The 16,587-nt window shown below is 42.4% G+C and overlaps 1 protein-coding gene across 4 annotated transcripts in view; it reads left to right on the top strand.

Moving 5' to 3' along the window:
• The first annotated feature begins 1,237 nt into the window (after window positions 1-1,237).
• Window positions 1,238-16,587, top strand: part of LOC111975687 (single-stranded DNA-binding protein 3) — a 28,154-nt gene continuing 12,804 nt past the window's right edge. For 3 of the 4 annotated variants that reach the window (XM_024004200.2, XM_024004199.2, XM_024004198.2), the window contains exons 1-5: window positions 1,239-1,423; window positions 2,120-2,192; window positions 2,328-2,389; window positions 2,481-2,565; window positions 10,959-11,048. In XM_024004200.2, coding sequence (XP_023859968.1) covers window positions 1,368-1,423; window positions 2,120-2,192; window positions 2,328-2,389; window positions 2,481-2,565; window positions 10,959-11,048 — 366 coding nt within the window. In that variant the 5' untranslated portion in view covers window positions 1,239-1,367. Of the gene's footprint in view, window positions 1,424-2,119; window positions 2,193-2,327; window positions 2,390-2,480; window positions 2,566-10,958; window positions 11,049-16,587 lie in introns of all 4 variants that reach the window. The other variant, XM_024004201.1, reaches the window with a different exon arrangement.

Raw genomic sequence — 16,587 nt, 5'->3', positions numbered from 1 at the left:
TAGTTGTTATAAGGTTATAGGTTACAGGTTACATTGTTTTATAGGTCATATTTACTGTAGGCCTAAAGCCATGTTCTTCATTGCAGAGTGAAACGAGCGCCGCACTATGGCAGGTTTCTCCTGTCACATTTTACCCCTATGAGTAATAGTCTACTGTCGGTTTCAAGTTCCCCCTATAAACCATCTGTGACCAGTTAGACGGAATCCTGTGGGTTCTCATGGTGGAACATCGACTGCTTAGTTGAAATTCATTATCATATCTGAAGGCTACTGTAGGCCTATTTGATTTACATAACACCAGGTATGATGATAAATGTATGTACAACTGKAAAATGTATTTCAGCGACCTAGTTTGAGTCAAATCGGATTTAAACAAAATGAGCAGACATTAATACATTCTTAAATCATTTTGGGAAAATGATCAACTACATMTGAGCCTACAGTAGGCTATAATTTTCAAAATTCCCAATAGCAGAAGGCTAATGACAATACAAACGGTAGAAATGTGATAACAGGACATTCTAATTGCAACAATTGTGATAGACAGACGCGTGAAAGAGCGTGTAGAACAGTCAGCGGTTTTAAGGAACCCGTGAACTGATTCCATATCAACAACCAATAAGATGTCTCTTTTTACTTTGAGTGTCCTTAAAGGGGAAGATGCTGTTACTTCAGTTCAGATCTAGCCTAGTCTCTTGAATGGTCAATTATACATATTAGACTAGATGGAAACAGGTGGTAGCCTAGGCCTATGATAAAAACACACAATTTAATAGCCTATCTATTAAATTAAGGGACTAAAACCTTTGTATTTCACAAAAGCTATTTTAACCATGGAAATGGAACAGGATATGGGTAAAAATACATAAAATGTGTTTTATTTGCTTATGTCCTATGGATAAGGTATACTATGGATAAGGCTCTAATAATAACTGACAATTTAATAAGTCATCATAGAGAGGGCTGAAACTGGAGTGTGCTGGTATGTAATGATTTGTTGAAATGCTGAAATAATCGTCTAGAGATGATACCTCTCAATGTTGAAGATAGCTTGCCTTTTATTCTAACATTGCATGACAATAAACGTTGGGATATGTAAAGTAGATTGCCTACTGTAACAACCACCTCCAATTGGCAACAAAAGGCATGACATAACTTTAGGGCAGGACTAGATGGAAGTACTGTACGCTCATTGGTGAAAAATAATCGCCAGTCAATTTAGCCCCATCCCTTCCCATTGACCAGGCTCGGTTGAGAAGTGCGGTTGGAGTGTGAGAGGGTCGCGGCCGAGGCTGACTGATGGTCTGACAGATGAAATAGCGAAAATACAGAAAGAGAAGACGGGCGTCCTCCTCCCTCAGAAAACCATGTTCCCTAAAGGCAAAGTGTCCGCTGTACCGTCGGATGGCCAAGCACGGGAAAAGTAAGTTTTAAAACCTATGTCTTACCTAATGCAAATTGTTTCCCCCCTCGGGTGTGTGGTTTGTTGGACAGCTGAATTAAAGGAGCGAYTTTCCTCATTCGAGGATGGAATTGAATGAACCGCCTTGTCTYCTCGCCATTCCTTCCTTACCCTGCCTTCGGCTTTATATTATTCCTGGGCCTCATTACTGAGGGTAAATTGGTGTTTGTATTTGCAATTCAGCGTCTAACTATCTTAGTATTTTTTGTACGGAAAACGTGAAATGAGCATTAAAAAATTGTACTGTCCAATTTGGTTTTACGTCGTTTCTGTTGCATTAATTGATACACTTTTGCTTCCACCAGTGCTTCGGTTGCTAACGTTACTTTGTTTCAGTTCGCGGCTATGAGGGCAGTCTCCAACACTCAATCTCTTTTATTTATAATAACGCGTTTTCTTGATTAGTGTTTCCGATTTMAAGTGTTTGGAAAGCCATTGTCAGAAAGGCCTTTTGGAGTCGGCGGTCCATGCAAACTACTGAAAAATGAATGTCTGTCGATCATGTACCCCAAAGTGCAAGAAATATTAGTTGATTAGAGACACTCATTAGTCCTAATASAGTCAAAGTAGGTTAGTTTAGAGTTGGCTAAATTGTGTAGTTCTAACACTTTTTTGTTGTTGTATTGTTCAAACTGTTTTTAAAAAATGTGTTCACAGGTTAGCTTTATACGTCTATGAATATTTGTTACACATAGGAGCACAGAAGTCCGCACAGACCTTTTTATCAGAGGTGAGTATCGTACTACCAAACACGGTAGCATACTAACAAACACATTTCCATATGAAGCCATTATTTAAAAAAAAAAAATTAAGTAGGCCCTATTGTTGATGGACTTTTATTTATTTTTAATTCTCCACTTTCCAGATAAGATGGGAAAAGAACATCACACTTGGGGAACCCCCTGGGTTCCTACACTCTTGGTGGTGGTAAGTGTTACTTATGTRACTGTTAACAATGCACCAAGTTCTACCGTGTATAGTATTCTATTGCTTTATGACTTGTGTGTCTTGTCCACAGTGTATTTTGGGACCTGTATTGTGCCGCACCAGAGAGAAGAGAGACATGTGACCACTCCAGTGAAGCGAAAGCCTTCCATGATTATGTGAGTTCTGCTCCTCATGAGACTTGCTGCTGRACATGTTGCRGGMGTTCTGKTGAAGAGCCTGGGGCAGTATTTATAAAGGGTCTCAGAGTAGGAGTGTTGATCTAGGATCAGGTCCCCRCCTGTACATATAATTGTTTTYAAGATGATCTAAAAGTGGAAACTGATCTTAGATCAGCACTCCTACTCCGAGACCCTCTATAAATACGGACCCTGGTTTAATTTGCACCTACTACATTTTCAAATGTAGAATGAGATTGCACCCAGATGGGCCTCAGCCCAGCTTACGTAAAAATGTTTAATTTTCCATCAGTACCTTTTTTGTTGTTGATGTAGACCTATCTTCCTTGTTCCACCTCATACAGTTTTGATGCCATGTGTAGTGGCAATGGAGAGATGTTCTTCTGACTGTTTGTTTCTACTCTTAATTTAAATGGACCCCCCCCTGTAATTTTCACAAACTACTTTGTCACACCCCCCCCCCCCCCACACACACATTCCATTGCTGCCACTATTGCTCATCTTAAAGTATCTAAAAATATATATGTTTTGGTGTGAAAATGTAAGTAGGGATCTTGCATCAACCTCATAGTGTGGATATTAATTGGGACATGTGCCATGACATTTTGTTTCAATATTTTATTTATTTAATAAAACATTAAGTACCTTGAGCTTTTAAGAGTATTACAAAAAAAAATCATAATAAAACCATAACACATTTTTGTGGGTGGGGGGGCAGTTACTCCGGTGATTGGGGAAAAATGCCCCTTTTCTAAAAACATTTAATTGAATAACTAAAGTGTAAACTGTAGCCACTTATTTCCCTTTGCTTTTTTGTGTCAGCAACTGGACATGGTTTTTAGGGGGGCTAGTTACCTTACACTTCTGCTTATAGATGTTTCCAATAATAAATGCTTATTTTTCTTTAACATTGCGAAGTGTGTACTAATGWACACGATCCAGCTCTCCCTTTGTTGTGGCCAGTCACTGTTGCACAATGTTCAAGAGCAGAGATGGGTTCAGATTCTCAACTATCTTGAGGATGGCAGGGGCCAAGAGTTGTTATTTTAAACTCTAGATGAACCCATCTCCATCTTGAGCTACATTGGGCTTTTTTCCTGAGCTAACAGGATAGTAGTACTCCATTGGAACTGTCATTTACGGAGCCTGTTACTTTTTAAAGATTCTTCTGTTCAAATYGATAATTTTTCCCAAAATGGATGCACAGTGCTTGTGGCCTATCACTAAACRCTGCTCTTGCATATTGACAATTTGCATACGGTCTTTACATGTTCAGAACACAGCATTTGGGGAAATGGCTTTAGTCTTCCTMCATTCCTATCTCGTACTACTGCTGGTCAGGTCAGTCTGCCCCAGGACAGGCAGTCAGAAACCCCATTGGAAGCATCCAAATAACCATGGCTACATCCCAATTATCTCCTCTTCCTCCCAAAGTGTGCACTTGTTCACTTCCCTTTACTGATTTGAAAAGAAATTACTGGTATAAGAAATTTGGCAGGAAGTGAACTATTACTAGCCCGTGCTTTTACCAAGCCGGCGCTGGAGACATCTACATCAGTCCGCTAATATAGGACTAGTGAAGGCCCAGTGCGCTACTTTTGTGTGAACGTTTAAACTAAATGTATACTGAAGAAACAMATAAACACAACAGGCAACAATTTCAAAATATTTTACGGAGTTACAGTTCATATAAGGAATAAGTCAATTGACATTAATTAGGCACTAATCTATGGATTTAACATTACTGGGCAAGAGCATAGCCATGGTTCAGCCTGGGAGGGCATAGGCCCACCCACTAGGGCCTCAGGCCCACTAGGGAGCCAGGCCCAGCCAATCAGAATGAGTTTTCCCCACAGAAGGGCTTTATTGTAGACAGAAATACTCCTCAGCACCCCGTCAGACGATTCTGCAGGTGAAGTAGCCGGATGTGGAGGTCCTGGGCTGACATTGTTACACGTGGTCTGCGGTTGTGAGGCCGGTTGGACATGCTGCCGAATTCTCTAAAATGACATTGAAGGCGTCTTATGGTAGAGATTCAATTATCTGTCAACATCTCTGGTGGACATTCCAGCAGACAGCATGCCAATTCCACGCTCCCTCAGTTTGAGACATCTGTGATATTGAAGTGTGACAACTGCACATTTAAGTGGCCTTTTTTTGTCCCCAGTATAAGGTGCACCTGCGTAATGATCATGCTATTTAATCAGTTTCTTGATATGCCACACCTGTCAGTTGGATGGATTATCTTGGCAAAGGAGAAATGCTCACGAACAGGGATGTAAACAAATTTGTGCACAAAAGTTGAGAGAAATAAGCTTTTTGTGTGTATGGAACATTTCTGGGATCTTTATTTCAGCTCATGAAACATGGAGCCAACACTTTACATGTTGCGTTTTATATTTTTGTTCCGTATATTTGTATTTGAGTGTTTAACCAGCATTTGTAACTTGAGTCTAATTATCTGTACGAAACAGTGAATCTGATAATACTTGTGGAGCATAAAAAATACTTGCTTGTTATGTTTTCCAATTTCCTGAAATACTTTGCAAATGCAACTTATTTTTGTGTAACCTGAAATGGTATATTCATTCCGTTTGCATTTTAGCATATGCTTTGATCCAGGGCAACTTACACTAGTGAGTGTATACTGGTCCCCCGTGGGATTTGAACCCTCAACCCTAGCTTTGTGAGCGCTAAGCTCTACTGTACCAACTGAGCCACATATCAAGGGGTTTGTGATGATTTGATGTCTCAATCACTTTTTCTTCATGMTGATGCAAAGTCTAAAGGTACCAACCCTAGATGACTAGCCTATGTACAATACAGTGATTTAAATTAACTGGTTTGTATGGATGGTCAATTTAATACTGCACAATAAGTGGTTGTTTCCATGTTATTTGATCAAGAAAAATATTTWATTTGTGGATGTTTTGTTGCTTTGCCCATAACATTGCACCTTCTGATGTAAATGTTTGAGGACAAGGTCTTGTTCTTTCTGGATTCCACTAGACTAATAATCGCAGAGAAAGGGACAGGGCAACAACTGAAAACACCAAACGTAGTCATTSCGTGCTATGAATATGGGGGCCATAAACTTAACTTTTTAATAAACATAAGTGGATTTGTCCTACTTTTGGTCCCCTAAAATTGGGGGGGGAACATGTATTTAGAAAGTGCTGTAATCCCATTTTAGTGGACCAAAAGTATTAGGACAAATTCTCTTAACTTTTTAATAAACATAAGTATTTGGTCTCATATTTATAGCACGCTATGACTACGTTTGGTTTCAGATTCTWTTTGTGCCCAATAGAAATGAATGGTAAATGTTTTTCTAAACATTTCTACATTAATGTGGATGCTAGCATGATTATGGATAATGAGTGAGAAAGTTAGACGCACAAATATCATACCCCCAAGACATGCTAACCTAATATATTAATACAAAAAGTGCTGTAATTTCTAAACAGTTCACCCGATATGGATGAAAATACCCTCAAATTAAAGATGACAACCTCCTAGTCATTGTATCATTTAAATTCCAAAGTGCTGGAGTACAGAGCCAAACCAAATGTGTCACTGTCCCAATACTTCTGCAGCTCACTGTATATCACATMTTCAGTAAAAAAACACACACCAATACAGCACTGTACATTTGAGGGTAACTGGTATCTGTATTACAGTTTTACTAAGTATTCATACCACTGACTGACTTATGAGCTGTTTTGACTGCAACTTAGCATATCTCCGAAGGTCKTTTTGATTTGTCTACACGGTCAAACCTCGTTAMAWCKKRTMWWKAYMMGWTKTATCTGGTCAAACTGATACAGGGCCCTATCCACCCTCTGTTTTATAGATCATTTGTAATTGTCTACAGAGAAACCTAGATTCAAATAAAGGTCCTGTTCATCAAACGGGGATCCCATTTGGAGATGGGATCTCTGTGAATCGATGTTGGTTCTTTCTGTGTTCATCTTAGGCTAATACATGTATGTGAGGCCAGTGCTCTCTTTGTTTGCGTGGGCCCAGACTTTCTCTTTCTCTGCTCTCTGTTTGCGTACAGTAGGCCTAGGGTTTGTCTTTCGTTCTCTATCTTTCTCCCTCCATGGCCAGTAGTCCCAGTGCTGTCTTTGTCTCTGTGGGCTTTGGGTGGGGGGAGGTGGCTGGCTGGGCTGCTAGCAGGAAAGCAGTGATGCATCGCGGCTCGTAAAGCGCAGGGCCCTTCCTCCCTGGCGTATTCACGCCTGGTCGGATGGATGCTCCCCCGGGGCTCCGTCGCCATGGTGTCAGCAGCTGATTGATGGCTGTCAGGGAGCTGAGGGACAGACTAGAAAAGGGGAGTGGCCACTGTGGCATATGCCTGGCAACCAAGGGAGGAGCAGAGAGAATATGTGAAAGGGGGGGATGGGGAGTGGTAGAGAGCTTGAGTTCTCTTCTCTGGGTCCTACTGCCAGACCTTTCACCATCAGGGACAAGGAGGAGACTGCTATGAAAACAACAAAGCAATTTTTATGGAGTTGGTGGATGGTTGAAGATCGACTAGCTTAGGCCCAGGCTTCCTTTTTATAGCTTGGTTCAGGTGGATGAAGTGAGATGGTAAAGCAGTCCAGGGGCCGTATGTATCAAGTGTCTTAGAGATATTACTGTCCGTGAAGTTTTATTCATTGTGACGTAAAAGACAACTGGCACTCCAAGACGCTTGATACATACGACCCAGGTTAGGTCATGGACAGTTAGTTTAGTGTGGTCTCTCTGGCCCGTCCCCTTTTCTCCAAGCTGTGCTGCATCCCCCTTGTCCCTTTCTGTCTCTACCTTCTCAGAGCTACCTTAGTCAACCACTTTCCTATTTTATTTGTCCTCGCTCCCCCACTTTCTCTGTCTGTCTTTGTACAGAGACAACAGCTGCTGTGACCTACAACACACACACACACACACACACAAAACCAGGGGGATGGGTCTAGTCTGTCAGAAAGAAGCCCCCCCCCCCCCTAGGGGAGGTTTAGAGATGGGCCCCCGCACCACCCCACTCAGCTGCCCCCCAGGCAGCGGAGTCTGACATCTGCCCCCTCCTGTACCAAAGCATCTGGGAGTCTTGGCCCTCTCCCGCAGCAGAACAGTGGGTTCATCCCAAATGGCACCCTATTCCCTTTTAGAGTGCACTACTTTTCACAAGGGCCCAGAGGGTATATGTTGCCATTTGGTGGGGGACGCAGAGCTACAGTTGAATATGCACCGCAGTGGGCTCTAGTACCAGAAGATAAGGATCAGAAGGAACATTCCTGGAGACTTTCCATGCACACTAGTGCATTTGAGAGCTTACAGTTCATGTGTTAAGGTACAAGAGCAATGTAGACTTGTTTTAGAACATAAATATGATTGTTACCATTTTGAAGTAACAGATCATTCTTAGGTGTAACACTAACATCCCCATAGTCCATGAAGTGTCAARGCTCTAATATCCCTCCACAGCTACCTGACCTCCATTTCATGCATAGCAGTGCTTATTATTTGACTATGCTGGTCATTTATGAACATTTGAACTTCTTGGCCATGTTCTGTTTATAATCTCCACCCGGCACAGCCAGAAGAGGACTTGGCACCCCTCATGGCCTTGTTCCTCTCGGTTTCTTCCTAGGGTTTTGGCCTTTTCTAGGGAGTTTTTCCTAGCCACCATTGCTTGCTGTTTGGGGTTTTAGGCTGGGTTTCTGTACAGCACTTTGAGATATTAGCTGATCTAAGAAGGGCTATATAAATACATTTGATTTGATGATCACACTATTCTATGACAACCATACTAGTCTCCCAGAGACATTTATCTATAAACCTATTCTCTGTCCACGTTCGAAGGTACGAGATCCAAGTTAAACATATGCAGAAATGAATAGGGCCCGTTTTATTTTTTTAAACATTTTAATTTAAAAAAATGAATCAATGGAGTAAATCTAACATCCTGATTCTCGAGCTGTAACACACAGACATGTACGGAGTTTGTCAACGGACATTAATACATAATTAATRGCRGTGTCTGCCCCTCCTGTTTGTTGTGATGCTGAGTTTGCAGACTGTCAGCTGTACGTAAACACAAGGACCAATCCCTTTTCTACTCCGTGTGTTGTGGGAAGGTAAACACTAATTGTTTCAAGCTAACGTTAGCGAACATAAGCTGGACATTCAGTGGGCTCTAAAGTGCTAAATCTGCTAGCTACCAGGCAAATCTGTCTAGGAAATGATTTCCTGAACATTTTGAAGGTCTCCAGAAGATTGGATCTAACCCACTGTTTCCTATCATAGCTTTTTCGTTTTGATTATGGMTAACATATTTATTTGATGATCTGCTTCAAACATTTGTTTCCATATCAGAGTAATTGTTTTTTTTATCGTGGCTAAGACCTTTGTACATTTTGTACCTAAACAAATAACTTGTTTAATAAAATAAATCAACTCCAAGAATAAAGGCCCTTTTGTGTGTTCTAAATAGATCTTGTTAGTGACTTTGACCATATGTGTAAATGGAAGTATTCCAACCTTTTTATAGACTTCATTTGGTACAATTCTGTAGTTGCGATCAGACTAACAGACAGCCCGTGTGCGTGAGCATGGGAGGGGGGGGACCCCAATTCGGCGCATACCATGCGCGCGAGTTGACGCGCGTGTCTGGTACTCAAAAGTTGGACAGGGTTGGCAGGTCTGCCTCCTGTAGGCTCAAGGCAGGGTTGTACTCATTAGGGTACTCTGTTGCAAAACCTTTTGCAACCAAACCCAGCATTACCCATTACCTTTTTAGGTTAGTCTCTCCATTCCGTTTTTAGTCAATTTTCTTCCGTTTGGTTCCCAGTGAATAGCTTACGACCCAGAGTGATCCTACAAAGCAGGATCATGTTAGCCAGCTAACTTYGATAAACAAATACATTGTTTCTGGGTCATTTAACAAATCTACATTTCAATATAGTCCCATTTTTAACAATATCTTCTTAGAAATGTGAAGTTATTTCTGAACYTTCAAGCAAGTCGACTGGTTGTCATTGATCCTACTTTGTGACATCCCCCACCCCCAGGTGTCATAGGGTTGAAGGATGCCTCCTGAATGTAGCTAACTCTGTCAGTGTTCCAGGTACAGCTGGGCTGGATGGGTCCTTCTGGCCTCACTTCTCCCCCTACTGTGGTATTTCACAGTGGACCTGCAGGACCCGGCTCAGATATAATTAGGAAGGGGTGCAGTCAGTCGATATACCAGGGACTGCGAGTGTGTTCGGTTATATCCACTAATGTTGTCTGTGGAGGTTGAGCATTTAAAAGAGTGCAGGGAGGTGAGAGGGCAATGGTAAGGTGTGTGTGCCTGGATGTGACTTCATTTTCTCAAGATGTGCGGTACTTTATATCCTTATATCCTGTTACCCTACTTGTGACTACTCCATGCTCTCACAAACCACCTGTCATAACTAGCCTTTGATACCAGCTGCTAATACAAGTGTGCCAATGTAGGCATTAGCCTCTGCTGAAATGCTCCTACAAAAAAAAGTCAATTACAAGTGTGCGACCAAAGCAAATGGCACATTAGTGAATTATSGCTGTGGTTGGGACAGGAAATGGCCTAGCAGTGAGACCTTGCTGTATATGAGCACTTTGGAATGAATCCCACAGATTCTTATCAAATCTACTGGGRACTTGCTGGATCAGCACGTTTGGCTGTGCAGTTAGATTCCACCCCGGTCAAACTTGAGAGGCTTGTTCTGTCTGGTGTGTGTGATACTTATAAGGGCCCGTTTCATGGACACAGATTAAGCCTGGTCTTYGACTAAGAAATCATGTTTACCATTCTGTCTATGCAAATTGTTTTAAAGGTTTGACTCCTGGCATTTTGCATAATAACACACGTTGACCGGTTTTCTAAACTTTAAAGAGCTCATAGAGCCAACCAGTCAATGATAAACTTGAACGATCAATATACCAGACTATGGTTGCAACGCTAGTGGTAATTTACCAAAGTAACCATCAATCTATGGTAATTTAGGTGATTTATACTTGAATAGCTTTTAAGAAATATAATATTTTATTTGTGTCCATATTGTCTGAGTTTCTAGTGGATAAACCATATGGGTCGAGAAAATTTGCCTAATTAATGAAAAAAGCATCTGAGAAACAATGACAATTTCAATTAACTCTGCAACACTTCCAACTATTGACTTTTTCAAAACTGCCACCAGTTTGGCGCAAAAACATTTGCAACAAAGACCTTGAAATAGTAAAATAAACTATCTGAAAAAATATAAAGGATATTTCATGCTGAAACTCTGGRATTAAACACCAATAGTGACTACCAAATATCCTTATCTCAGTTCTAACCCCCCTAACTCTGTATTGTCTTATCTTTACAGAGTGCGGCTGCAGCCCCCAGTCCAGTGATGGGGGGGATGCCCCCTGGTGAGGGGATGCCCAGTGGACCCATGCCCCCCGGATTCTTCCAGGTCAGTCTCCTCCTACTCTCTCACACACACCTCCATCTACACTCTATGGCAGTGGTTTTAGYGCTGGGTGATATATCTAAGTTTTTGTGCATCAAGTGTTTTCCCCATTTTTGAGCGTTTATGTCCAATTGTTCTCGTTGTCTTTTTAGTCTTGTCTCCTTCGCTCCTTCTGTGCTGTGTGCAGTGACTGTAGGCTGTGTGCACCTTCTCATTTACACACACACACACACACACCAAGCCCCTACCCCTGCAATTCACCGCGAAGACGAGAGATCACTTTGTACTCTGACAAATGGTTTCAACTTGCTATTTGGTCCAACAGAATAGYTCATATGGACACTGGAACACGGTGAGACATTATTTCACTGTAATAAAGGTTAGCCTTTCTAATGATACCCTTTTTATGTCTCAACTCCTCAAATTGTGAGCTGACTACTAAAACGGACTTTCGATGAACATTGAAACTGAGCATTCATTTTCCAGAATATCGTACCATGTAATGCTAGCAGCATTTTAAACAGACTGTTATACTAGCTGTCTAGTCTGTTTTTATAAATGTGCCATTAAGCATAAAACACAATTACCGTGATTTCGGAAAGTATTCGGACCCCTTCCCTTTTTCCACATTTTGTTACGTTACGTCTAAAATGGATGAAAAAAAAAAATCATCAACAATATACACAATAACCCACAATGACAGTAAAAATAGTTTTTTTTAGAATGCAAATGTATAAAAAGCAGAAATACCTTGTTTACATAAGTATTCAGAACCTTTGCTATGAGACTCGAAATTGAGCTCTGGTGCATCATGTTTCCATTGATCATCCTTGAGATGGTTCTACAACTTGATTGGAGTCCACCMGTGGTAAATTCAATTGATTTGGAAAGGCACACACCTGTCTAAGGTCCTACAGTTGACAGTGCATGTCAGAGCAAAAACCAAGCCATGAGGTCGAATGAATTATCTGTATTATCTGTGAACAGGACTGTCTCGAGGCACAGATGTGGGGAAGGGAATCAAAAAATGTCTGCAGCATTGAAGGTCCCCAAGAACACAGTAGCCTCCATCATTCTTAAATGGAATAAGTTTGGAACCACCAAGWCTCTTCCTAGAACTGAGCAATCGGGGAGAAGGGCCTTGGTCAGGGAGGTGACCAAGAACCTGAAGGTCACTGACAGAGCTCCAGAGTTCCTCTGTGGAGATGGGAGAACTTTCCAGAAGGACAAACATCTCTGCGGCAGTCTACCAATCAGGCCTTTATGGTAGTGGCTAGACTGAAGCCACTCCTCAGTAAAAGGCAGATGACCGCCTGCTTGGAGTTTGCTTAAAGGCACCTAAAGGACTGACCATGATAAACAAGATTCTGTGGTCTGATGAAACCAAGATAGAACTCTTTGGCCTGAATGTCAAGCGTCACATATGGAGAACCTGGCACTATCCCTATGGTGACGCATGGGTGTGGCAGCATCATGCTGTGGGGATGTATTTCAACGGCAGGGACTGGTAGGCTAGTCAGGATCGAGGTAAAGTTGAACGGCGTAAAGTACACAGATACTTGATTTAAAAACCTGCTCTAGAGCGCTCAGAACTTCATACTAGGGCGAAGGTTCACCTTCCAACAGGACAATGACCCTAAGCACACATCCAAGACAATGCAGCAGTGGCTTCGGGACAAGTCTCGATGTCCTTGAGTGGCCCAGCCAGAGCCCGGACTTGAACCCGATCGAACATCTCTGGAGAGACCTGGAAATAGCTAAGCAGCGACGCTCCACATCCAACCTAACAGCTTGAGAGGATCTGCGGAGAAGAATGGAATAAACTCTCCAAATACAGGTGTGCCAAGCATATAGCGTCATAGGCAGCAATTAGCCTTGAGTCTTCTTGGGTAAGGTGTACTTAGTACTGAGTAAAAGGTCTGAATACTTATGTAAATGTGATTTCTGTTTTCTATTTTTACTAACATTTCTAACAACCTGTTTTTGCTTTGTCATTATGGGGTATTGTGTGTGTGGATAAGGGGGACATTTTCTATACATTTTTAGAATAGAATACGGCTTTAACCTAACAAAATGTGGAAACAGTCAAGGGCTCTGAATACTTTCCCGAATGCACTGTATATAGTTAATTGACRACTTGTTATCATTCTGAGAAATAKGTTAGGCCACTTGATTTCGACATAACAAAGTGGACAGGCTAGCATTATGTTCAAACAGTTGGAGACTGACAGAAGGGCAGTGGTGGAAAAAGTACTTGAGTAAAAGTAAAAATACCTTCATAGAAAATTACTCAAAGTGAGTCACCCAGTAAAATACTACTTGCGTAAAAGTATCTGTGAAATAAACTTAAGTATAAATAATTTCTAAATGCTTATATTAAGCAAACCAAATGGCACAATGTTCATGTTTTATTCTCTTTACGGATAGCCAGGGGTACACTCCAACACTCAGACAATTTACAATCTAAGCATTTGTGTTTTAGTGACTCCGCCGCCAGATCAGAGGCAGTAGGGATGACCAGGGATGTTATCTTGTTAAGTGTGTGTGAATGGAAAAATGTTCTGTCATACTAAGCATTCTAAATGTAGCGAGTATTTTGGGTGTCTGGATAAATGTATGAAGTAAAATGTACCTTTTCTTTAGGAATGTAGTGATTTAAGTTGTCAAAATGACTATTTTTTACATAAGTACTTTACACCACTGCAGAAGGGTGTGTTTATAATAATTCAACAGTTCTACCTTGCTAGCAAATAGATTSTAGTTGGCTAAATTTAAACTATAAAGATTAGCTGGCTGAAACAAAAGGGCCTTCTCCAAACTGTTGCCACACATTTGGAAGCACAGAATCATCTATGCCATTGTATGCTGTAGCTTTAACATTTCCCTTCACTGGAACTGAGGGGCCTAGCCTGAAACATGAAAAACAGCCCCATACCATTATTCCTCCTCCACCAAACTTTACAGTTGGCACTATGCATTGGGGCAGGTGGCGTTCTCCTGGCATTTTGTCTAACCCAGATTCATCCGTCGGACTGCCAGATGGTGACACGTGATTCAGCACTCCAGAGAACGCGTTTCCACTGCTCCAATTGCGGCGAGCTTTACACCACTCCAGCCGACGCTTGATATTGTGCATGGTGTGGCTGCTCGGCCATGGAAACCCATTTTCATTAAGCTCCCGACAAACTTATTGTGCAGACGTTGCTTCCAGAGGAAGTTTGGAACTCTGTAGTGAGTGTTGCAACAGAGGACAGATGATTTTTATGCGCTTCAGCACTTGGCGATCCCGTTCTCTGAYCTTGTGTGGCCTACCACTTCGTGGCTGAGCCGTTGTTGCTCCTTTATGTTTCCACTTCACAACAGCTCTTGCAGTTGATCGGGGCAGCTCTAGCAGGGCAGAAATTTGATTAACTGACTTTTTGGAAAGGTGGCATCCTATGACTGCCATGCAAGTCACTGAGTTCTTCAGTAAGGACATTCTACCGCCAATGTTGGTCTATGGTGATAGCATAGCTGTGTGCTCGATTTTTATACACCTGACGGAAACGGGTGTGGCTGAAATAGCCAAATTCACTAATTTGAAGGGGTGTCCACATAGAATATATACACAAGTATGTGCCCAGCAAAAAAGAAACGTCCTCTCACTGTCAACTTCATTTATTTTCAGCAAACATAACATGTGTAAATACTTGTATGACATTAAGATTCAACAACCTGATACATAAACTGAACAAGTTCCACAGACATGTGACTAACAAATTGAATGTGTCCCTGAACAAAGGTGGGGTCAAAGTCAAAAGTAAGTCAGTATCTGGTGTGGCRACCAGCTGCATTAAGTACTACAGTGCATCTCCTCCTCATGGACTGCACCAGACTTGCCAGTTCTTGCTGTGAGATTTTACCCAACCCACTCTTCCACCAAGGCACCTGCAAGTTCCCAGACATTTCTGGAGGGAATGACCCTAGCCCTCACCCTCCGAACCAACAGGTCCCAGACGTGTTCAATGGGATTGAGATRRGGGCTCCTCGCTGGCCATGGCAAAGCACTCACATTCCTGTCTTGCAGGAAATCACACACAGAACGYGCAGTATGGCTGATGGCATTGTCATGCMGGAGGGTCATGTCAGGATGAGCCTGTAGGAAGGGTACCACATGAGGGAGGAAGATGTCTTCCCTGTAACGCACAGTGTTGAGATTGCCTGCAATGACAACAAGCTCAGTCCGATGATGCTGTGACACCTTCCCAGACCATGACGGACCCTCCACCTCAAAATCGATCCTGCTCCAGAATACAGGCCTCGGTGTAACGCTCATTCCTTCGACGATAAACGCGAATCCGACCATCACCCCTGGTGAGACAAAACCGGCGACTCGTCAGTGAGAGCACTTTTTGCAGTCCTGTCTTGTCCAACGACGGTGGGTTTGTGCCCATAGGAGACGTTGTTGCCGGTGATGTCTGGTGAGGACCTGCCTAACAACAGGCCTACAAGCCCTCAGTGCAGCCTCTTCAGCCTATTGCGGACAGTCTGAGCACTGATGGAGGGATTGTGCGTTCCTGGTGTAACTCGGGCAGTTGTTGCCATCCTGTACCTGTCCCGCAGGTGGTGATGATCGGATGTACCGATCCTGTGCAGCTGTTACGTGGTCTGCCACTGCGAGGACGATCAGCTGTCCGTCCTGTCTCCCTGTAGCGCTGTCTTAGGCATCTCACAGTACGGACWTTGTAATTTATTTCCCTGGCCKCATCTGCAGTCCTCATGCCTTCTTGCAGCATGCCTAAGGCACGTTCACGCAGATGAGCAGGGACCCTGGGCATCTTTCTTTTGGTGTTTTTCAGAGTCAGTAGAAAGGCTTCTTTTTAGTGTCCTAAGTTTTCATAACTGTGACCTCAATTGCCTACCGTCTAAGTTGTTAGTGTCTTAACGACCGTTCCACAGGTGCATGTTCATTCATTGTTTACGGTTCATTGAACACGCATGGAAAGTGCTTTAAACCCTTTACAATGAAAATCTGTGAAGTTATTTGGATTTTTACGAATTATATTTGAAAGACAGGGTTCTGAAAGGGCTGTTTCGTTTTTGCTGTGTGTGTGTGTGTATATATATCCCAACCCTTTCCTTTGAGGACCAACATATCTTTATCATGTTATGGGGGGAATGTGTAGACCACTGCTCTATGGGCTGAATCCTAACTTGGGCTCCGCCAGCATGAAAAACTGACTTCAATTACTGCTGAARTCCTTTGTCGTCAATATAGGGTTGATTTACTGTATGTCGGATTCTCAAGTAAAGAATTTAGCCTGTATGTGCATGCATGGAACACACTATTGTGCAACTGCTCCTCACACTGGCATCTGCTCTGTCTCTCACCTGTTCTACCGTCCTGCTGATGTGCATTCCACATTCGTACCTGTGAACTTGGCTGGGCTTATCAGGATGTGTTAAAGCTCTGCGTGTGTCAATGATGATGCTGCTTCTGCTCTGCTGTGGTCCGTAGGCTGTGTCTCGTCTCTGCTCTGAGCCTGTCTTCATCCCAAATGGC

This window comes from Salvelinus sp. IW2-2015, linkage group LG16, assembly GCF_002910315.2.
Source record: "Salvelinus sp. IW2-2015 linkage group LG16, ASM291031v2, whole genome shotgun sequence".
Taxonomy (NCBI): Eukaryota; Metazoa; Chordata; class Actinopteri; order Salmoniformes; family Salmonidae; genus Salvelinus; species Salvelinus sp. IW2-2015.
This window is presented reverse-complemented; position numbering and strand designations above follow the sequence as displayed.